Source organism: Hyla sarda, chromosome 7, assembly GCF_029499605.1.
Source record: "Hyla sarda isolate aHylSar1 chromosome 7, aHylSar1.hap1, whole genome shotgun sequence".
Lineage (NCBI taxonomy): Eukaryota > Metazoa > Chordata > Amphibia > Anura > Hylidae > Hyla > Hyla sarda.
The window spans coordinates 36,882,546-36,907,371 of record NC_079195.1 but is presented as its reverse complement, the minus strand read 5'-3'; the positions used below and the strand labels follow the sequence as shown (position 1 = coordinate 36,907,371).

The window sequence follows — 24,826 nt, the reverse complement described above, 5'->3', positions numbered from 1 at the left end:
TCATCCTGTCCATATGGAGGATCTGTGTGATGTCATCATGTCCATATGGAGGAACTGTGTGATGTCATCATGTCCATATGGAGGAACCGTGTGATGTCATCATGTCCATATGGAGGAACTGTGTGATGTCATCATGTCCATATAGAGGAACTGTGTGATGTCATCATGTCCATATGCAGGAACTGTGTGATGTCATGTCCATATAGAGGAACTGTGTGATGTCATCATGTCCATATAGAGGAACTGTGTGATGTCATCATGTCCATATGGAGGAACTGTGTGATGTCATCATGTCCATATGGAGGAACTGTGTGATGTCATCATGTCCATATGGAGCAAAATCTCTGAGGAATCTTTCCAGCACCTTGTAGGAAGAATGAAGGCAAAAGCAGGTTCAAGCTGGTACTAGCAGCGAGTACCTAATAAAGTGGCCAGTGAGTGTATGTATCCCATTGATATTAACTTACTGCCAGAAATAAAATAAAAAATAAAAAACACTACAGCAGATTTGCACATCACTCCTTTATTGTGATAATAATGGACATCTCTACTTTAGGAAAAGTAACCACCATAGAACAAGTGCTAAGACCTGGCCGCCACAATATGCACAGTCAGGAAGCAGAGGTACAATGCACAATACATATCCACAGTATAGTGATGTACTTTATCGCTAATACAGTGACTTAAGAGAGGGGGTGCTCACAGGAACTAAAAATACAGGCCATGTGTCCGATAATAGCTGCAGTATTGGTCCTTATAGAGCTGCACAAAGCCAAACTGACCAAATGTACTCAACGTTTCAACCTCAAAGGAGTTTCCAGGAATACCGAAAACAGAGCTAATTTCTTCCAGAAACAGCGCCACACCAGTCTCCGGGTTGTTTGTGGTATTACAGCTTGGCTCCATTTACTTTATTACAATTGAGCTGCAATACCACACACAACCTCAGGACAGGGGTGGCGCTGTTTAAAAAAATTATAATAATAAATCTGCTCTCTTACTAATCCTGGATAACCCTTTAAATTTACTGCTTCCTTGAGTCTTGGCCTGATATTCCAGCGCATTTTCACTCAGCTTTTCTAGAGTTCTGAATGTCAAGCCTGTCTACTTATGTAGGAACACTGGAGCTAGGGATGCATCGCTGCAATAATAGGCGGTTTTGTTATTCAGGAGTTTGGGAAAGCTGGGAAATGTGTTACAATATACATCTTGACTAAAAACCGTTAAAATGACATTCCCAAATCAGTTTCCCAAACAGGGTGCCTCCAGCTGTGGCAAAACTACAACTCCCAGCATGCCCGGACAGCCTTCGGCTGTCCGGGCATGCTGGGAATTGTAGTTTTGCAACAGCCGGGGGCACACTGGTTAGGAAACACTATAGTAGTTATAGCTCATCTCTAGTCCTGGATGACTCCTTTAAAAAGAGATTATGCAGAATAAAAAAAAAAATAAAAAAAGTGGAATTCCTCCCAAAAAAAATAAATCTTATGGACGAAGAGAATGTCCAGGCCGGTATGAATCCTAAAAGATAGTTTAAAATCACAGCAGAGCGCTTAGAAATAAGACTATGCCCAGCGCGTTTCTAACAATCACAACTTCCTCACCTATGAAGAAGGACGTTGTGATTACATCAGAAACCCGTCTGGCATAATCCCATTCCCAAGTGCTTTTCTGTGATTTTAAACAAAGGTAAATGAAGGCTACCATTTATTATTCACACTAGCCCGGACATCCTTTTCATTGACAAATTGAATCTGGGCCGGGATTGGGCTTTGTCTGAGCAGAGTAAATCGTCGGGAGCTGTGGGGTGAGCTGGACAAATCTTGCTATGGTGAATATTTTTTCCCCAAAAACAGCACCCCACCTGTCCTCAAGTTGTGTGTGGTATTGCAGCTCACAGCCATCGAAGTGAAATGAGCCAAGTTGCATTAATGCACAAGACCAAAGGACGGGCGACGCACTGTTTTTGAAAGAAAAACTGGATAACCCCTTTAAGCACAATAATGAACAGTTGGGGGTGACTCAAGGGCTTGTATTTTGAAAGGATTTCTTAATTTTAGGGTGGTTATTGTTAAAGGGGTACTCCAGTGAAAAACAATTATTTTCATATTAACGGGCTGCAGAAAGTTAAACAGATTTGTAAATTACTTTAAAAAATATCTTAATCCTTTCAGTACTTATCAGCTTCTGAAGTTAAGTTGTTCTTTTCTGTCTGACAACAGTGCTCTCTGCTGACACCTCTGACTGTCTCAGGAACTGTCCAGAGCAGGAGAGGTTTGCTATGGGGATTTGCTCCTACTCTGGACAGTTTGAGACAGACAGAGGTGTCAGCTGAGGGCACTGTTGTCAGACTGAAAAGAACAACTCAACTTCAGCAGCTGATAAGTACTGGAAGGATTAAAAGGGTACTCTTCTGGAAAACATTAACTTTCTGTCACCAGTCGATTTAAAAAAAATAAACAGATTTGTAAATAACTTCTATTTAAAAATCTTAATCCTTCCAGTACTTATCAGCTGCTATATGTTGCACAGGAAGTTCTTTCCTTTCTGTCTGACCACAGTGCTCTCTGCTGACAACTCTGTCCATTTTAGGAACTGGCCATAGCAGGATAGGTTTGAGGATTTGCTCCTACTCTGAACAGTTCCTTAAATGGACAGAGGTATCAGCAGAGGAAATTCAAAAAGAAAAAGGACTACCTGTGGAGCATACAGCAGCTGATAAGTACTGGAAGGATTAAGATGTTTAAATAGAAGTCATTTACAAATCTGTTTAACTTTCTTCAGCTTGTTGATATGAAAAGAATTGTTTTTCACTGGAGTACCCCTTTAAACTCTTGCCTTTCATCAAATCAGAGGCTGAGACGACAAAGGCGGAAACGCACTTACGAATTTTGTCTCAAGGCGCTTGCATATTTTGTATTACGTTAAACGCAAACTGGACTATGAACAGTAATGGCTTCAAAAAAAAGGAATATGAGAAGTGCATTGGAAATGGAATAAAGTGACGTTAACTTGGACAAAACATCCAGCAGGACCTATACGGGAGGAGCCCTGATTAACCGTAAACAGAAGACTACAAGAACGGACAACGCCTCCCGTGATGTGTGACTACAGGCCGCCATGCGGTGACACTTCAGTCTGACTATACAAATAACTAATCTATCGTGGAGGACGTGGAATGAAATGCACTGAAGAGTAACACGCTAAAGTCAGCTCCAGCTGCGCAGGTGCGGGAGACATGTGAACGGTTGGGCTAGGGGTGCGCCATCCCACATACAGCTGTATTTTTAGAATCCCTAGCTGTCAAGTGTCGGCTTTAGAAGTAAACTAAAAAAGAAAATAGTGATGGATGATGCCGGTTCTTCCGGGACAGACGAATTACTTCTTGGCTTTCCCTTGAGCGGCCACGGCCTCCATGGCTTTGCGCACCGTTTCTTCGTCTCCTAGAAACTGCATGGGTTTGATGGGCTTCAGGTTCTTGTCGAGCTCGTACACAATAGGGATGCCGGTGGGGAGGTTCAGTTCCATGATGGCTTCCTCAGACATGCCTGTATGGGGAGAGAAGAAGAAGAAACAGAAGGAATAAAAAGTGAATGAATGCAGCAGTTTGAGTTGAAACTGAAACGGTTACCGAGTTTGTCCACAGACACATGGATAGGGACAATTTCTCTTAGGTCATAACATGGAACAGTGTCTGGTGTAAAGTCTGCACTTCCTAGGATGGTGTTTCCCAACCAGGGTGCCTCCAGCTGTTGCAAAACTACAACTCCCAGCATGCCCGGACAGCCGTTGGCTGTCCGGGCATGCTGGGAGTAGTAGTTTTGCAACAGGTGGAGGCAACCTGGTTGGGAAATACCATCCTAGGATGTAGTGCACGAGAAGAAGCAAGATTATAGCCCTAAAAACCTGCAGAACTGTGAGTGCTGCTCTGGAGTATAACATACACTAATTTAGTATTAGTAAAATATTAGTAATGTACACAGTGACTCCACCAGCAGAATAGTGAGTGCAGCTCTGGGGTATAATACAGGATATAACTCAGGATCAGTACAGGATAAGTAATGTAATGTATGTACACAGTGACCTCACCAGCAGAATAGTGAGTACAGCTCTGGAATATAATACAGGATATAACTCAGGATCAGTACAGGATAAGTAATGTAATGTGTGTACACAGTGACCTCACCAGCAGAATAGTGAGTACAGCTCTGGAGTATAATACAGGATACAACTCGGGATCAGTACAGTATAAGTAATGTAATGTATGTATACAGTGACCCCACCAGCAGAATAGTGAGTACAGCTCTGGAGTATAATACAGGATATAACTCAGGATCAGTACAGGATAAGTAATGTAATGTATGTACACAGTGACCTCACCAGCAGAATAGTGAGTACAGCTCTGGGGTATAATACAGGATATAACTCCGGATCAGTACAGGATAAGTAATGTAATGTATGTACACAGTGACTCCACCAGCAGAACTGTGAGTGCTGCTCTGGAGTATAACATACACTAATTTAGTATTAGTAAAATATTAGTAATGTACACAGTGACTCCACCAGCAGAATAGTGAGTGCAGCTCTGGGGTATAATACAGGATATAACTCAGGATCAGTACAGGATAAGTAATGTAATGTATGTACACAGTGACCTCACCAGCAGAATAGTGAGTACAGCTCTGGAATATAATACAGGATATAACTCAGGATCAGTACAGGATAAGTAATGTAATGTGTGTACACAGTGACCTCACCAGCAGAATAGTGAGTACAGCTCTGGAGTATAATACAGGATACAACTCGGGATCAGTACAGTATAAGTAATGTAATGTATGTATACAGTGACCCCACCAGCAGAATAGTGAGTACAGCTCTGGAGTATAATACAGGATATAACTCAGGATCAGTACAGGATAAGTAATGTAATGTATGTACACAGTGACCTCACCAGCAGAATAGTGAGTACAGCTCTGGGGTATAATACAGGATATAACTCCGGATCAGTACAGGATAAGTAATGTAATGTATGTACACAGTGACTCCACCAGCAGAATAGTGAGTGCAGCTCTGGAGTATAATACAGGATATAACTCCGGATCAGTACAGGATAAGTAATGTAATGTATGTACACAGTGACTCCACCAGCAGAATAGTGAGTGCAGCTCTGGAGTATAATACAGGATATAACTCAGGATCAGTACAGGATAAGTAATGTAATGTATGTACACAGTGACCTCACCAGCAGAATAGTGAGTACAGCTCTGGAGTATAATACAGGATATAACTCCGGATCAGTACAGGATAAGTAATGTAATGTATGTACACAGTGACTCCACCAGCAGAATAGTGAGTGCAGCTCTGGAGTATAATACAGGATATAACTCAGGATCAGTACAGGATAAGTAATGTAATGTATGTACACAGTGACCTCACCAGCAGAATAGTGAGTACAGCTCTGGAGTATAATACAGGATATAACTCAGGATCAGTACAGGATAAGTAATGTAATGTATGTACACAGTGACTTCACCAGCAGAATAGTGAGTACAGCTCTGGAGTATAATACAGGATATAACTCAGGATCAGTACAGGATAAGTAATGTAATGTATGTACACAGTGACTTCACCAGCAGAATAGTGAGTACAGCTCTGGAGTATAATACAGGATATAACTCAGGATCAGTACAAGATAAGTAATGTAATGTATGTACACAGTGACTTCACCAGCAGAATAGTGAGTACAGCTCTGGAGTATAATACAGGATATAACTCAGGATCAGTACAGGATAAGTAATGTATGTACACAGTGACCTCACCAGCAGAATAGTGAGTACAGCTCTGGAGTATAATACAGAATATAACTCAGGATCAGTACAGGATAAGTAATGTAATGTATGTACACAGTGACCTCACCAGCAGAATAGTGAGTACAGCTCTGGAGTATAATACAGGATATAACTAAGGATCAGTACAGGATAAGTAATGTAATGTATGTACACAGTGACTTCACCAGCAGAATAGTGAGTACAGCTCTGGAGTATAATACAGGATATAACTCAGGATCAGTACAAGATAAGTAATGTAATGTATGTACACAGTGACTTCACCAGCAGAATAGTGAGTACAGCTCTGGAGTATAATACAGGATATAACTCAGGATCAGTACAGGATAAGTAATGTATGTACACAGTGACCTCACCAGCAGAATAGTGAGTACAGCTCTGGAGTATAATACAGAATATAACTCAGGATCAGTACAGGATAAGTAATGTAATGTATGTACACAGTGACCTCACCAGCAGAATAGTGAGTACAGCTCTGGAGTATAATACAGGATATAACTCAGGATCAGTACAGGATAAGTAATGTAATGTATGTACACAGTGACTTCACCAGCAGAATAGTGAGTACAGCTCTGGAGTATAATACAGGATATAACTCAGGATCAGTACAAGATAAGTAATGTAATGTATGTACACAGTGACTTCACCAGCAGAATAGTGAGTACAGCTCTGGAGTATAATACAGGATATAACTCAGGATCAGTACAGGATAAGTAATGTAATGTATGTACACAGTGACCTCACCAGCAGAATAGTGAGTACAGCTCTGGAGTATAATACAGGATATAACTCAGGATCAGTACAGGATAAGTAATGTATGTACACAGTGACCTCACCAGCAGAATAGTGAGTAAAGCTCTGGAGTATAATACAGAATATAACTCAGGATCAGTACAGGATAAGTAATGTAATGTATGTACACAGTGACCTCACCAGCAGAATAGTGAGTACAGCTCTGGAGTATAATACAGGATATAACTCAGGATCAGTACAGGATAAGTAATGTAATGTATGTACACAGTGACTTCACCAGCAGAATAGTGAGTACAGCTCTGGAGTATAATACAGGATATAACTCAGGATCAGTACAGGATAAGTAATGTAATGTATGTACACAGTGACTTCACCAGCAGAATAGTGAGTACAGCTCTGGAATATAAAACAAATTGTAGCTCTAGGTCAGTAACTTTCATCATTCCTTTTAGTGGTCGTGGGCACAGTATAGAAAGTGATCTACAGTAGAGATCTAGTATGGCCTCCTGTACAGTTAACAGGTAGCAGCTAGAACCACTTTCGGACCCCGCCATACTACATTTGAGATTGCAGAAATTCTTCATGGTTTAGTAAAGACTCTATAAAGAATAGCTGCAAAAGGGAAAGAGTTGCTATTTTTTCACCAGCGTTTAAAGGGTTACTCCACAGCTCAGCACATGGAACAAAGTGTTCCGAATTCTGGAGTCGGGAGCTCGTGACGTCATAGCCCCGCCCCCTCATGATGTCACGCCCCATCCCCTCAATGCAAGTCTATGGGAGTCCCATAGACTTGCATTGAGGGGGCGGGGTGTGACATCACGAGGGGGCAGGGCTATGACATCACGAGCTGCCGGCTCCAGCATTCGGAACACTTTGTTCCATGTGCTGAGCTGTGGAGTAACCCTTTAACATGCTTCAATCCATTATCCGGTTTCCATATGTGCAGGCAGCTGAAAGAACGGTAAAGAAAACACCACTCAAAGCTATATGTCTTAGTCAGCCATATTTACTGCTAAGCGCCAGTCTTGTGAAAGTGCTGAGCTAAGCAGTTTGGTGGATTTGCCTGAAACAACCGACGCCGCGTCTCTGCGTTTGATGTTCACTGAAAGATCCTGCATCAAAGGCAAAAGGTCGGCAAAAGGTCGGCAAAAGGTCGGCAACTGGCAAGACCGGTCAAATGGGGTTTCCCACCGCAGACACTGATGGCATCCCTCATGGTACAGGGTGGATCTGCAGTGCTCAACCCTAACCTAGGGCAAAACTACAAATCCTGTCTAAGGGTGGGTTCACACTACGTTTTGTCCCATACGGGAGCGCATATGGCAGGGGGGAGCTAAAACCTCGCGCTCCCGTATGTCACCGTATGCGCTCCCATATGTCATTCATTTCAATGAGCCGACCGGAGTGAAACGTTCGGTCCGGTCGGCTCATTTTTGCGCCGCATGCGCTTTTACAACCGGACCTTAAACTGTGGTCAACCACGGTTTTAGGTCCGGTTGTAAAAGCGCATACGGCGCAAAAATGAGCCGACCGGACCGAACGTTTCACTCCGGTCGGCTCATTGAAATGAATGACATACGGAAGCGCATAAGGTCACATACGGGAGCGCGAGCTTTTAGCTCCCCCCTGCCGTATGCGCTCCCGTATGGGACAAAACGTAGTGTGAACCCAGCCCAAGGGTGGGTTCACATCTCGTTTTGGCTATACGGTTCCCGTATCAGGTTTTTTGTAAAAAAAAAAAAAAAAAAAAATGTACCGTATATACTCGAGTATAAGCCGACCCGAGTATAAGCCGAGACCCCTAATTTCAACCCAAAATCCCAGGAAAAGTTATTGACTCGAGTATAAGCCTAGGGTGGGAAATACCTCATCCCCCCCTGTCATCATCCAGACCCGTCATTAACATCCTCATCATCATCCCCTTGTCATCATCCCACACATCCCCCCTTCATCATCCTCTTATCATCCCACACATCCCCCCTTCATCATCCCCTTATCATCCCACACATCCCCCCTTCATCATCCCCTTATCATCCCACACCCCCCCCTTCATCATCCCCACCCCCCTTCATCATCCCCACACCCCCCCTTCATCATCCTCTTCTCATCATTCGCCCTCAGTGGTCTTCAACCTGCGGACCTCCAGAGGTTTCAAAACTACAACTCCCAGCAAGCCCGGGCAGCCATCGGCTGTCCGGGCTTGCTGGGAGTTGTAGTTTTGAAACCTCCGGAGGTCCGCAGGTTGAAGACCACTGCGGCCTTCAACATCATCCAGCCCCCTCTCACCCCCCTTTAGTTCTGAGTACTCACCTCCGCTCGGCGCTGGTCCGGTCCTGCAGGGCTGTCCGGTGAGGAGGTGGTCCGGTGAGGAGGTGGTCCGGGCTGCTATCTTCACCGGGGGCGCCTCTTCTCCGCGCTTCCGGCCCGGAATAGAGGCGTTGCCTTGACAATGACGCAGAATTACGTTGGCAATGAACGCACCTCTGCGTCGTTGTCACGGCAACGTGACTATTCTGAGGCCGGGCCCGAAGCGCTTAGAAGAGGCCTCCCCGGTGAAGATAGCAGCCCGGAACACTATCCCACCGGACCACCTCCTCACCGGACAGTCCTGCAGGACCGGACCAGCGCCGAGCGGAGGTGAGTACTCAGAACTAAAGGGGGTGAGAGGGGGCTGGATGATGTTGAAGGCCGCAGTGGTCTTCAACCTGCGGACCTCCGGAGGTTTCAAAACTACAACTCCCAGCAAGCCCGGACAGCCGATGGCTGCCCGGGCTTGCTGGGAGTTGTAGTTTTGAAACCTCTGGAGGTCCGCAGGTTGAAGACCACTGCGGGTGGGGGAGTTCACTCGAGTATAAGCCGAGGGGGTGTTTTCAGCACGAAAAATCGTGCTGAAAAACTCGGCCTATACTCGAGTATATACGGTATGTCTCAAAACCGGACCGAACCCTATACAACAGTATATACACCTCTGTACGGTTTTAAACTATATACGGTTTGAAAACGGATGTCAGGTTGCATACGGTCTAATACGTTTTTTGGAAGAAAAAAAAAAAACGGATACGGTTTTATGTTTGTCCTTAATTAAATAAAGTTCTTCTTGTTCCCATAGGCCATTTAAAAAAATAAAATAAAAAATAAAATGTATACAGGTTTTATCAGTTTTTTCACCCGGACATAAAACCTTAGTAGACTACGGTTTTGTGTACGGGAAAAAATAAAAATAAAATAATCGGATAAAACCGTAAATGATGCAAAATGTACACAACCGGATGCTACGGTTGCCATACGGTTTTCTATGAACTGTCTATACATATCTGCAATACGGTTCCATATGTTTTTTTTTTTTCACTGAAACCGGATACGGGAACCGTAATGCAAAAACGAGATGTGAATGCAGACTTATCCCGACAACAGAAAATAGGAGTTGTAGTTTTGCAACAGCTGGAGGGCCACATGCTGGGGAACACTGTTTTCCCACAGAATTCCATGGAAATGGATTTCATTGGGAGCTGCACCGTGCACACAGCAGAATTTCGATGGCATAAACATTTGCCGCTGACATCCAGCTTTCGGTGTCTGCAGAAACAGTGAACACGTTTGTTTTTTGCACTGTTCCATATGGAAATGCATTGCTGTCTATGGAGACGGCCCATTTCTGAGCGGTCCTAGCGCCGGCAGAACATGCTAATTTGCGGATCATCCACCCTTGTTGACGTTCCAGAAATTTTCTGCTGTATCAACATAGCCTTATAGTGTAGAACAGTGTTTCCAAACCAGGGTGCCTCCAGCTGTTGCAGAACAATGGTGCTATGTTACATTATATTAACACTTAAAGAGTACAGTGATCCCTCAACATAAAATGGCCTCAAGTTACAATATATATGGTCTTTTCTGGACCATTGTAACTTGAAACCACTGACTGGCTGTCTCGTAGCGCCCCCTACAGTACAGGGAGGTATTACATGTTCTGTACTACTATTTACCTGGGCCAGGGTTAGCTGCTCCTTTGGACACCAGGTGGGGGCGGCTCCATGTTACTTTTTTAGGACACTGTGTACTGTACAGGACCCTGAAGAAGCTCCTGTCCTCTACATAGACAGTGATTACAGCTCCCAGCAGATCTTTATTACTTTTATATGGAAGGATTTGCTTTATCTGTATTAGTTATCTACTTATTTTTCTTTAATCCTTACATTTCCTATTTTTGGATGACATTTTGGGGCTTTTGAACCAATTACCAGGTTGCCACAGAGTTATGGTCCCAACATACAATGGTCAGGACTTAACCAATTAGAGGGGTACTCCGGTGGAAAACAGTTTACCGTATGTATCGGGGTATACCACCCACCGGCCTATAACACACACCCTCATTTCACCAAGGATATTTGGGTAAAAAATTTTTTACACAAATATCCTTGGTAAAATGAGGGTATGTGTGTGCGCGCGTGTATACCCCGATACACTGTTTCTGACCCCACAAAAGCCCCCAGGAAAGGCAGGGGGAGAGAGGCCGTCGCTGCCCGCTTCTCTCCCCCTGCCTTTCCTGGGGTCTAGAGCCGTGCTGCCCCCGCCACTTCTCTCCCCCTGGCTATCGGCGCCGCTGCCCCATTACCTCCCCCATTTCCCGGTTTAATAATTACCTGTTGTCGTTGCTATGCGCTACGAGGTGCAATGACAAGTGTCGTCTTCAACGCGATGTCACTCGTCATTGCGCAGTGCATAGCAACGGCGCAATTATAAAACCGGGGATGGGGGAGGCAATGGGGCAGCGGCGCCGATAGCCAGGGGGAGAGAAGTGGCGGGGGCAGCAGGGCTCTAGACCCCAGGAAAGGCAGTGGGAGAGAAACGGGAAGCGACGGCCTCTCTCCCCTGCCTTTCCTGGGGGCTTCTGCGGGGTCAGAAAAAACAGGGATGGGGGAGGCAATGGGGCAGCGGCGCCGGCAGTCTCTGGAGCCCAGGATAGGCAGGGGCAGAGAATCGGGCAGTGACGGGAGGTCTCTGGACCTGCAAAAGCCGCTGCAGGTCATTGATTTAAAGCGCCCGCTTTAAATCATTGAACTGCAGCGGCTTATCGGCGTATAACACGAAGATAGACTTTAGGCTAAAAATTTTAGCCTAAAAAAATGCATGTAATACGCCGATAAATACAGTATTTTAAATCAACTGGTGCCAGAAAGTTGAACAGATTTGTAAATGACTTCTTTTAAAAAAAATCAAAATCCTTCCAGTACTTATCAGCTGCTGTATACTACAGTTCTTTTCTTTTTGAATTTATTTTCTGTCTGACCACAGTGCTCCCTGCTGACACCTCTGTCCATTTTAGGAACTGTCCAGAGCAGGAGAGGTTTGCTACGGGGATTTGCTCCTGCTCTGGACAGTTCCTGACACGGACAGAGATGTCAGCAGGGAGCACTGTGGTCAGACAAAGAAAATTCAAAGAGAAAACAACTTTCTCTGTAGTGTACAGCCGCTGGTAAGTACTGGAAGGATAAAGATTTTTTTAATAGAAGTAATTTACAAATATGTATAACTTTCTGGCACCAGTTCATTTAAAATAAAAATAAAAAAATAGTTTTTCCACCGGAGTACCCTTTTAATATTGTAATTTGAGGGACCACTGAACATTTACACGTACATAATGCACTGCCAGATTATGTTGCTACTCATTGATTGTAAATTCGGCAAGTGGATTATGTACGTGTGAACTAACCCTCGACGGCTATTTAAGCCTTTCACTAGGCTGGGAGTTGTAGTTTTGCAACAGCTGGAGGCACCCTGGTTGGGGAACAATGGTGTAGAGCAGTGGTCTTCATCCTGCGGACCTCCAGATGTTGCAGAACTACAACTCCCAGCATGCCCGGACAAAATCAAGTTGGCAACAGAGGTCAGATTTGCAAAAAACTGCTGCGTCTTTAAAGGGGTATTCCAGGAATAAACGTTTTTATATACATCAACTGGCTCCAGAAAGTTAAACAGATTTGTAAATTACTTCTATTAAAAAATCTTAATCCTTTCAGTACTTATGAGCTTCTCAAGTTAAGGTTGTTCTTGTCTGTCTAAGTGCTCTCTGATGACACATGTCTCGGGAACCGCCCAGTTTAGAAGAGGTTTGCTATGGGGATTTGCTTCTCAACTGGGCGGTTCCCGAGACACGTGTCATCAGAGAGGACTTAGACAGAAAAGAACAACCTTAACTTCAGAAGCTCATAAGTACTGAAAGGATTAAGATTTTTTAATAGAAGTAATTTACAAATCTGTTTCACTTTCTGGAGCCAGTTGATAGATAGATAGATAGATAGATAGATAGAGATATATATATATATATATATATATAAAAAAAGTTTTTTCCTGGATAACCCCTTTTAACCCCTTAAGGACTCAGCCCATTTTGGCCTTAAGGACTCAGACAATTTAATTTTTAAGTTTTCATTTTTTCCTCCTCGCCTTCTAAAAATCATAACTCTTTTATATTTTCATCCACAGACTAGTATGAGGGCTTGTTTTTTGCGCGACCAGTTGTCCTTTGTAATGACATCACTCATTATATCATAAAATGTATGGCGCAACCAAAAAACACTATTTTTGTGGGGAAATTAAAACGAAAAACGCAATTTTGCTAATTTTGGAAGGTTTTGTTTTCACGCCGTACAATTTCTGGTAAAAATGACATGTGTTCTTTATTCTGAGGGTCAATACAATTAAAATGATACCCATTATTATATACTTTTATATTATTGTTGCGCTTAAAAAAAAAATCACAAACTTTTTAACCAAATTAGTACGTTTATAATCCCTTTATTTTGATGACCTATAACTTTTTTATTTTTCCGTATAAGCGGCGGTATGGGGGCTCATTTTTTGCGCCATGATCTGTACTTTTTTTTGATACCACATTTGTATATAAAAAACTTTTAATACATTTTTTATAATTTTTTTTTTAATAAAATGTATTAAAAAAGTAGGAATTTTGGACTTTTTTAATTTTTTTTCGTTCACGCCGTTCACCGTACGGGATCATTAACATTTTATTTTAATAGTTCGGACATTTACGCACGCGGCGATACCAAATATGTCTATAAAAAATGTTTTTTACGCTTTTTGGGGGTAAAATAGGAAAAAACGGACGTTTTACTTTTTTATTGGGGGAGGGGATTTTTCACTTTTTTTTTTACTTTTACTTTTACATTTTTTTTTACACTTGAATAGTCCCCATAGGGGACTATTCATAGCAATACCATGATTGCTAATACTGATCTGTTCTATGTATAGGACATAGAACAGATCAGTATTATCGGTCATCTCCTGCTCTGGTCTGCTCGATCACAGACCAGAGCAGGAGACGCCGGGAGCCGCACGGAGGAAGGTGAGGGGACCTCCGTGCGGCGTTATGAATGATCGGATCCCCGCAGCAGCGCTGCGGGCGATCCGATCGTTCATTTTAATCGCGAACTCCCGCAGATGCCGGGATCTGTATTGATCCCGGCACCTGAGGGGTTAATGGCAGACGCCCGCGAGATCGCGGGCGTCGGCCATTGCCGGCGGGTCCCTGGCTGCGATCAGCAGCCGGGATCAGCCGCGCATGACACGGGCATCGCTCCGATGCCCGCGGTTACGCTTAGGACGTAAATGTACGTCCTGGTGCGTTAAGTACCACCTCACCAGGACGTACATTTACGTCCTGCGTCCTTAAGGGGATAAGGACGCAGCAGTTTTTTTGCAAATCTGACCTCTGTTACCAACATGATTCTGTCCGGGCATGCTGGGAGTTTTAGTTCTGCAACATCTGGAGGTCCGCAGGATGAAGACCACTGCTCTACACCATTGTTACCCAACCAGGGTGCCTCCAGCTGTTGCAAAACTACAACTCCCAGCCTAGTAAAAGGCTTAAATAGCCATCGAGGGTTAGTTCAGAAAAGAACAACCTTAACTTCAGAAGCTTATAAGTAATCCTTTCAGTACTTATAAGCTTCTGAAGTTAAGGTTGTTCTTTTCTGAACTAACCCTCGATGGCTATTTAAGCCTTTTACTAGGCTGGGAGTTGTAGTTTTGCAACAGCTGGAGGCACCCTGGTTGGGTAACAATGGTGTAGAGCAGTGGTCTTCATCCTGCGGACCTCCAGATGTTACAGAACTAAAACTCCCAGCATGCCCGGACAGAATCATGTTGGTAACAGAGGTCAGATTTGCAAAAAAACTGCTGCGTCCTTAAAAGGGGTTATCCAGGAAAAAACTTTATATATATCTATCTATCTATCTATCTATCTATCAACTGGCTCCAGAAAGTGAAACAGATTTGTAAATTACTTCTATTAAAAAATCTTAATCCTTTCAGTACTTATGAGCTTCTGAAGTTAAGGTTGTTCTTTTCTGTCTAAGTCCTCTCTGATGACACGTGTCTCGGGAACCGCCCAGTTGAGAAGCAAATCCCCATAGCAAACCTCTTCTAACCTGGGCGGTTCCCGAGACATGTGTCATCAGAGAGCACTTAGACAGACAAGAACAACCTTAACTTGAGAAGCTCATAAGTACTGAAAGGATTAAGATTTTTTAATAGAAGTAATTTACAGATCGGTTTAACATTCTGGAGCCAGTTAATATATAAAAAATAAAAAAATGTTTTTTCCTGGAATACCCCTTTAAGGTCAAAATGGGCTGCATCCTTACAGGGCTATGTAGATATATGAAGGAGGTGTGGTGGCCCCCCACTTCGTGCTGGGGTTGTGACGCACTGTTCCCGGGGAAAGTCCATACAGGAGATGCAGCTTTTGTTTTATCCTCTCCCTAAAGCAGTGTTTCCCAACCAAGGTGCCTCCAGCTGTTGCTAAACTACAACTCCCAGCATGCCCGGACAGCCGTTGGCTGTCCGGGCATGCTGGGAGTTGTAGTTTGCCAACATCTGGAGGTCCGCAGGTTGGAGACCACTGGTGTAGAGAATGAGTTGATAAAGTGGTTGTCTAGCTAGGACAACTACTTCTATATCCATGGGTCTTTGTGACGCCTGATGGTGCAGTTCAGTAGGGTTAGACCCGTACCTTCAAGGTGCTTGACAATCCCCCTAAGGCTGTTTCCGTGAGCTACAATCAGGACTCTCTTCCCCTCCTTGATCATTGGGACAATCTCATCATTCCAGAATGGCAGGGCTCTGGCAATGGTGTCCTTCAGACTCTCGCAGCTTGGTAGTTGATCTTCCGTCAGGTCAGCATAGCGACGATCCTGAGGTTAGAAGGAAGAGAAAAATCAATGAGCCATTCACTGGAGAGAGCAGGAACTGCGCAAAACATCAATAACCGGAACGAGAGACTGAGGAAGAGCAAGCTGTATGATATTTATAACTGTTTTTAAATCACGGTGCCTCCAGCTGTTGCAAAACTACATCTCCCAGCATGCCCGGACAGCCTTTGGCTGTCCGGGCATGCTGGGAGTTGTAGTTTTGCAACAGCCGGAGACAAACCGGCCCTGATTTACTAACATGATCCCGACTCTTTATCGGGTTATGCGACAATTTGCGTCGCACGTCCTCTGCAACACATTGGCCCTCATTTACTATTGCAAACCCGACATGTTTTGACTCTCCATTTTGCAAAAAAAAAAAATGAAAAATGGGCGGGGCCTCCGGGGAAAGGGGGATGTGTTCACAGAAAAGGGGCGTGTCCCCGACATGGTCGCAAAAAAAAAAAAAAAAAAAAAAAAAAAAAAAAAAACATATTTACTAAGGTTTCCACAGAAAATGTGGTGGATTTGAGCCGAGGAAAACCTGACGGATCAGAACATGTGTAAAAAAAAAAAAGCAAGTGGAAAAGTGGAAAATGTAGGGAAATCTTAGTAAATACTGTGGAAAATAAATTGTAGGGAATTAAAACCCACAAAGAAACCTACACGACACTATGGGGGAGATTTATCAAAACCTTTGCAGAGGAAAACTTGCCCAGTTGCCCATAGCAACCAATCAGATCGCTTCTTTCATTTTTATGAAGGCCTGTGAGAAATGAAAGCAGCGATCTGATTGGTTGCCATGGGCAACTGGGCAACTTTTCCTCTGCACAGGTTTTGATAAATCTCCCCCTATTAGTAAATAAGGACCATTGTGCAACACATTTTACTGGTAAAAACCTGACCGTTTTCTAATTACTCTGAGTATTTTTTTTTTTAACCTGACTAAAGGGGCGTGGTTTGCATAATTAGGGGCGTGTTCCCGACGTTTTTCCTGAAGACCCGACAGTTGTATTTAAAAACCCACCGGAAAAATAACGAAATACTGAACTTCAAAACCTGATTGCCTTGAGGTGTGGGGAATCTGTTAAAAATCTTAATCCTTCCAGTACTTATCAGCTGCTGTATGCTCCAGAGGAAGTTATGTAGTTCTTTCCATTTTGACAACAGTGCTCCATGCTGACACCTCAGTCCATGTCAGGAACTGTCCAGAGCAGGAGAGGTTTGCTAGGGGGATTTTCTCCTGCTCTGGACAGTTCCTGACACGGACAGAGGTGTCAGCAGAGAGCTTTGTGGTCAGACAGAAAAGAGCTACACAACTTCCTCTGTAGTATACTGCAGCTGATAAGTACTGGAAGGATTAAGATTTTTTTTTTTTTTTTTTTTTTTACATAGAAGTAATTTACAAATCTGTTTAACATTCTGACACCAGTTGATGTAAAAAAAAAAAATGTTTTCCACCGGAGTACCTCTTTAAGTGGTGGCTTAGCAGGAATTCCACCGCTTCATCCAGGGGTTGCAAAACTACAACTCCCAGCATGCCCGGACAGCCTTCGGCTGTCCAGGCATGCTGGGAATTGTAGTTTTTTAACAGCTTGAGGCATCCTGGTAAGCAAACAATGACATAAGGAACAAAAGCATTCGGCCTTACCTTGCTTATGATGCTATAATAATCATGCTCGCCTTCCATGGGGGGTGGAGGGATATCGTACGACCGCCTCCAGATCTTCACCTGCTCCTCTCCATGTTTGGCGGCCGTCTCTGCTTTGTTCAGCCCGGTCAGCCCGCCATAGTGCCTCTCGTTCAGTCTCCAGGTCCTCACCACCTTCACCCACATCTGGTCGGTGCCATCCAGTGCCAGCCACAAGGTACGGATGGCTCTCTTCAGCACGGAGGTGTAGCAGATATCAAACTGATAGCCGGCATCTGTAATAACAATGAAAACAAGTTACTACAACGGCAACTTAGATCTCAGTGTTCGCCACGTAAGGGTAACGTCCAATGGTGGACAACACCTTCAATATTATTATTAATAACAATAATAAAATAATAAAGAAATAATAAAGATAAAATAATATAATAAATCATAATTATTATTTTATTATTCTACCATTATTATTTCTATTAATAATAAATAATTTGTATTATTATTATTTTCTCTATCATTTCATTATAATAAAAATAAAAGCTAAATAGATTATAATTATTATTTTATCTTTACTATTTCATTATTGTTTCTATTAATAAAAATAAAATAATAATTTTATTATTAATATTTTATCGTTGTCATAATAAATAATGAAATAAAGATGAAATAAAAGATAAATATAATAAATAAAATTATTATTATTATATTTATCTTTTATTTCCTTATTTCTAATAATAATAATAATAATAATAATAATAATAATATAATACTTAATATTATTATTATTATTAATAATAATAATTATATTATTATTATATTATATTTTATTTATATAGCACCAACAGATTCTGCAGCACTTTACAATTTTGGGGATATGACAAGTATCAGACATTACAATATTACACAATAAATATTCAAACCACCATCATGCTAAAGCCATTCCTAAATTCATTTTAATCTGAATGAAAAGGTAAGGAAAGGCCTTTCTTCTATTTGCATTGCAAAAGGTCATGTCAAGGCTGTCAGGGCATGATGAGAGTTGTAGTGACACAGGTTGGGGAATGAAGCATAAAGCTTTGTGCACTAGAGGAGGCCATGCGCCAAATGGGAAACCCCAATTGCTCTTGTTTCATCATTTCCAGCCTTGCGAGAAGCAGCGATGACAGTAAAAAGGAGCGGATCACTGAGCTAGGACTAGAATTTGCTATATTGAATCCGCACAACAATTAGGGTGTAGGGTGTCACGCCTGCCAGAATGGGCGACTGCCTAGAGCTTCCATAAGTGGCCATTATTGACCTCCATGTTCTTAAAGGGGTACTCTGCCCCTAGACATCTTATCCCCTATCCAAAGGATAGGGGATAAGATGTCTGATCGTAGGGGTCCCGCTCCGTGAAGGATGATTGATGATGCGTGGAGGAGGCTCGTGACGTCACGGCCACGCCCCCCTCAATGCAAGTCTATAGGAGGGGGCGTGATGGCAGTCACGCCCCCTCCCATAGACTTGCATTGAAGGGGCGTGGCCGTGACGTCAAGAGCGGGGCGCAGCCGTGACGCCTCGGGTCTCCGGTGCAGAACCCAAGGCTCTAAACGACCGCCGGGTGCAGCAGGGAGATTGCGGGGGGGGTTTGTAATTTCATAGGGAAATAAGCCAATGCCAGAGCAGATGTTTATCCGCTACAGCATTGTTCCCTTAGGGTGCGTTCACATGGCCGTCTGTCCCAGTTTCAGTTCCGATTAAAAAACGGTTTTATAAAAAAAAATCCCATTCATATCAATGGGAATTTTTTTTTACAATCCGTTTACATCCGTTTGTACTCGTCTGCACTCATTTCCATTTTTTTTGACGGCAGAAAAAAAAAGGCCCATGCGGTATTTTTTTCTTCCGTTAAAAAAAAAACAAAAAAAAAAGAAGAAAAAAAAAACGGATACAGTAAATTTAACATTAAAGTCTATGGAAAACGGATGAGCCTTTATTGTAATCCGTTAGAATGTGTCTTTTGATCCGTTTTTACTTCTGAGCAAAAGAACTTCAGAACAAAAAAAAAAAATATATATATATATATATATATATTTTTTTTTTTTTTTTTTTTTTTTTGGTGGTTTATTAACGGAACAATAATGGATCCAAACGGATAAAAATGGATAACATCCGTTTTCATCCGTTATTGTCAGTTTTTTTTAAGTCCGTTTTTATTTTTGACCAGAGAAGAACGGGCCGGGTCTAGACGGCCGTGTGAACGCAGCCATAACCTGCCCCTGTCCAGGACAGCTACAGGTTGGGGAAACAGGATCCTACAGGAACAAAGGATTTGGGAATACTGTAATCCAACACGTCATTCTGCCCATTTTACATAGCGCTTTAGGGATTTGCTTGTACAAGGTCAAAATGACTAAAACTACGCGTGTAAATTCTGCAGTTGACCTTTGACACAAGATCGTTGCCCCAGTGTATTTCAGGTTCGCTTACATTCATCCCTGGAAGAGGTTTTTTTATTTTTATTTTTATTTTTTTTACTTGTACAGAACAGAAAACAAGACAAAGGTCAAAGCTCCCCAGACCGGAGAGCACAGGAGCAGGGATAGCACAGCGGGGATACAGCAGGGATGCAGCAGAGCTGGTGCTGCGCGCTATTTTAACCCCTTAAGGACGCAGGATGTAAATGTACGTCCTGGTGAGGTGGTACTTAACGCACCAGGACGTACATTTACGTCCTAAGCATAACCGCGGGCATCGGAGCGATGCCCGTGTCATGCGCGGCTGATCCCGGCTGCTAATCGCAGCCAGGGACCCGCCGGCAATGGCCGACGCCCGCGATCTCGCGGGCGTCCGCCATTAACCCCTCAGGTGCCGGGATCAATACAGATCCCGGCATCTGCGGCAGTTCGCCATTTAAATGAACGATCGGATCGATCATTCATAACGCCGCACGGAGGTCCCCTCTCCTTCCTCCGTGCGGCTCCCGGCCTCTCCTGCTCTGGTCTGTGATCGAGCAGACCAGAGCAGGAGATGACCGATAATACTGATCTGTTCTATGTCCTATACATAGAACAGATCAGTATTAGCAATCATGGTATTGCTATGAATAGTCCCCTATGGGGACTATTCAAGTGTAAAAAAAAATGTTAAAAAATGTAAAAGTAAAAGTAAAAAAAAGTGAAAAATCCCCTCCCCCAATAAAAAAGTAAAACGTCCGTTTTTTCCTATTTTACCCCCAAAAAGCGTAAAAAACATTTTTTATAGACATATTTGGTATCGCCGCGTGCGTAAATGTCCGAACTATTAAAATAAAATGTTAATGATCCCGTACGGTGAACGGCGTGAACGAAAAAAAATAAAAAAAAGTCCAAAATTCCTACTTTTTTAATACATTTTATTTTAAAAAAAATTATAAAAAATGTATTAAAAGTTTTTTATATGCAAATGTGGTATCAAAAAAAATTACAGATCATGGCGCAAAAAATGAGGCCTCATACTGCCGCTTATACGGAAAAATAAAAAAGTTAGAGGTCATCAAAATAAAGGGATTATAAACGTACTAATTTGGTTAAAAAGTTTGTGATTTTTTTTAAGCGCAACAATAATATAAAAGTATGTAATAATGGGTATCATTTTAATCGTATTGACCCTCAGAATAAAGAGCACACATCACTTTTACCATAAATTGTACGGCGTGAAAACAAAACCTTCCAAAATTAGCAAAATTGCGTTTTTCATTTTAATTTCCCCACAAAAATAGTGTTTTTTGGTTGCGCCATACATTTTATGATATAATGAGTTATGTCATTACAAAGGACAACTGGTCGCGCAAAAAACAAGCCCCCATACTAGTCTGTGGATGAAAATATAAAAGAGTTATGATTTTTAGAAGGCGAGGAGGAAAAAATGAAAACGTAAAAATTAAATTGTCTGAGTCCTTAAGGCCAAAATGGGCTGAGTCCTTAAAGGGTTAAGAGCAGCTGTTCGGTGACCGCTCTTATCTGTGCTGTCGCCACACTGGGGGGAATAAGCCGTAGCCCAGATGTGTTATTAATAGAATTGTCCTCTTGATGAAAACCATTTCAAGATTACTTGCAAAAATGGCAGTGTGAAATTTCATAGCTACGTAATGTGACATATTTGTTATTCAGAAGCTTAGGAAAGCTGGGTGACAACTTGTATAGATCACTGTTTCCCAACCAGTGTGCTTCCAGCTGTTGCAAAACTACAACTCCCAGCATGCCCAGACAGCCAATGGAGATATATATAAAATTTTATTATTTTTTAAATGAACTGGTGCCAGAAAGTTACAGATTTGTAAATTACTTCTATTAAAAAATCTTTACCCTTCCAGTACTAAGTAGAGATGAGCGAACTTACAGTAAATTCTATTCGTCACAAACTTCTCGGCTCGGCAGTTGATGACTTTTCCTGCATAAATTAGTTCCGCTTTCAGGTGCTCCCGTTGGCTGGAAAAGGTGGATACAATCCTAGGAGACTCTTTCCTAGGACTGTATCCACCTTTTCCAGCCCACCGGTGCACCGGAAAGCTGAACTAATTTAAGCAGTAAAAGTCATCAACTGCCGAGCCGAGAAGTTTGTGACGAATCGAATTTACTGTAAGTTTGCTCATCTCTACTTATTAGCTATATATTCCCCCCCCCCCCCCAACACCGGAGTACCCCTTTAACAACTAGCTAAACCATGTTTCCCATCTAGCATAGATGACGGTTCCAATCCGGGGCCTGCATTTATCCCCGAGATCCAGGCTGTCCGGTCATGCTGGGAGTTGCAGTTTTGCAACAGCTGGGGGCACACTGCTTGGGAAACACTGGTTTTATCAAAAACGGAAAAAACAAACTGCCACTGTTGCCCATGGCAACCAGTCACAGCGCAGCTTTTATTTCTTATAGTCATTTTGAAAGAAATGACAGTTGCAGTGATCGGTCGCCATGGGCAACAAACTATTCGAATAAATGTGCTACAATGTATGGATTTCCTGCGGCTCCCTGATCAGTCCTGACAATACTTACAATCAATCTAATCAATATTAATCATCCGTCCCGGGTTTTTATTCCCACATTACTGCTCTGCAAGATCTCCAGGATCCTCCTGCACCCGTATGGGACTCGATGAATCATTCCCAGGCCGCCAGAAGGAGCGATGCCAGGAAAGCCAATGAATCATTCCCCTCAACCCCCCATCATGCAGAGAACGGAACATTTCACGACTTCACCGCGTGGAGGAAAGAAACAGGAGGCTTGTTACGTAATAACGTCCATTTACCTCCCGGAAATGAGTAAGATACAGCCCACAGATGAGTACTATGAATGTGAAGCCGCCCCTGCATGGGATAGATCGGTGTTTCCCCAACCAAGGTGCATCTAGTTGTTGCAAAACTACAACTCCCAGCATGCCCGGACAGCCTTCGGCTGTCCGGGCATGCTGGGAGTTGTAGTTTTGCAATAGCTAGGGACAGCCTGGTTGGGAAACACTGATCTAGTGACTAGCCAGAGGTCGGAGTCCCCCACGATACTTATTGGTGGGACCCCCACCGATCGTAAGCACAGAGGTCAGTTGTCTCCCATTGCAGGCCCAGCCACTGTTCCATTCATTCTCTATGGGGCTTCTGTGTATAGCCAATCAGCTAGCTATCCCCTATCCCAGTGGTCTGCAACCTGCACCTATCCTGTGGATCGTCCATCCAAAATACTTAAAAACCCGTCCATTAGGTTGTCAGGGGAATCTGACAATGGATGTGTATATCCCACCCATCTTGGATTTCCTCTGTGACCCCCACAGATTATAGGGTGATGGCAGATCCTATCCATCTTCGATGTCCTCTGTGACCCCCAACCGCTTTAAGGTGATGGGATAACCCACCCATCTCACAATTTCTATGGGGCCTCCATTGATTATAAGGTGATGGGATAACCCATCCATCTCACAATTTCTATGGGGCCTCCATTGATTATAAGGTGATGGTATACCCCATTCATCTCAGATTTCCTCTAGGACCCCCATTGATTATAAGTTGAATGGATAACCCATTCATCTTCGATTTCCTCTAGGACCCCCACCGATTTTAAGGTGATGGGATAACCCATTCTTCTCCGATTTCCTCTAGGACCCCCACCAATTATAAGGTGATAGGATAACCCATTCATCTTCCATTTCCTCTAGGACCCCCACCGATTATAAGGTGATAGGATAACCCATTCATCTTCCATTTCCTCTAGGACCCCCACTGATTATAAGGTGATAGGATAACCCATTCATCTTCGATTTCCTCTAGGACCCCCACCAATTATGGTATATCCCATTCATCTCAGATCTCCATAATTTATAAGGTGACGGCAGATGCCATGCAACTCCAACCTTCTCTGGGACCCCCCGCAGATTATAAAGGTGATGGTACAACCCATCCGAGATTTCCTAAGGGACACCACCCCCACCGATTAGAAGATGATGGCACATCCCATCCATCTCTGATTTCCCATAGATCTACAAATCAGTTATAAGGTGATGGTATATCCCATCCATCTACGATTTTCTCTCTGGGACCTTAAATGATTATGAAGGTGACTCCATCTCCGATATCCTTTGTGACCCCCCCCCCCCAGCCAATATAAAGGTGATGGTATATCTTATCCCCAATTTACTCTGGGACCCTCACAGATTATAAGGTGATGGTATATGCCATCAACCTTAAGTTTCTGTTCCCCCCACCCATTATAAGCTGAAGGTACATCCCATCCACCTTGGATATGGTTTGCTGACTCGATCTGATGTCATCCATTGCAATGTCTTAAAGGGGACTTCCATCATTCATTACCTAACACAATACTACGCAGAGGTTTCATTACAGCACCATAGAGCATTGTGGCACCGTTACACGACTGTCCTCTGTGCCCATGGCAGTGGCTTCTATTAAATGTATTATGATGGAGATCGAGCGCCATGACTACCTGGTACACACAGTGCTCCAACAAGGTCCTTTATGTGCAACATATACCTGCAACCTGCACATACATACTTTATTACTTTATTAATGACAATACAACAACAAATGTTCAAATGTCACTACTATATATATATATATATATATATATATATATATATATATATATATACACACACACACACCCACTTCAAGGGACATTACCGTGCAGAGCCTGGCCGCCCCTCTTAGCCTCCTCCACTCCTGTCTCACTCAGATCAGCATCAAACCATCCGCAGAATCTGTTCTCCTGGTTCCAGGTGCTCTCTCCGTGGCGGATCAGGACGATTTTATAAGCTGCCATGTCTTCTCCTCTCCGTTGCTGTCAGACTGCGGACCTGAGTGCTGGGGACTGCGCCTGCGTAGTCGCAGCCGGCAGAGGTGGGCGGGG

At 43.1% G+C, this 24,826-nt stretch overlaps 1 protein-coding gene across 1 annotated transcript; it reads right to left on the bottom strand.

Moving 5' to 3' along the window:
- Nucleotides 1–507: 507 nt before the first annotated feature.
- Nucleotides 508–24,826, bottom strand: PGAM1 (phosphoglycerate mutase 1). Its single transcript, XM_056529659.1, has 4 exons — nucleotides 24,601–24,826; nucleotides 17,460–17,734; nucleotides 15,631–15,811; nucleotides 508–3,548 (listed from the first exon to the last, which is right to left on the bottom strand). Exons 1-4 carry the CDS (start codon nucleotides 24,737–24,739, stop codon nucleotides 3,379–3,381), a joined length of 765 nt encoding a protein of 254 aa, XP_056385634.1. The 5' UTR covers nucleotides 24,740–24,826; the 3' UTR covers nucleotides 508–3,378.

Bases quoted from the DNA above. Each gene is read 5' to 3' on its own strand.
- PGAM1 (XM_056529659.1), bottom strand. From the start codon at position 24,739: ATGGCAGCTTATAAAATCGTCCTGATCCGCCACGGAGAGAGCACCTGG. The intron at 17,735-24,600 runs GTAATGTCCCTT...TTGTTATTACAG, and splicing joins GGGCGGCCAGGCTCTGCACG to ATGCCGGCTATCAGTTTGAT. The intron at 15,812-17,459 runs GTAAGGCCGAAT...TTCTAACCTCAG, and splicing joins ATTATAGCATCATAAGCAAG to GATCGTCGCTATGCTGACCT.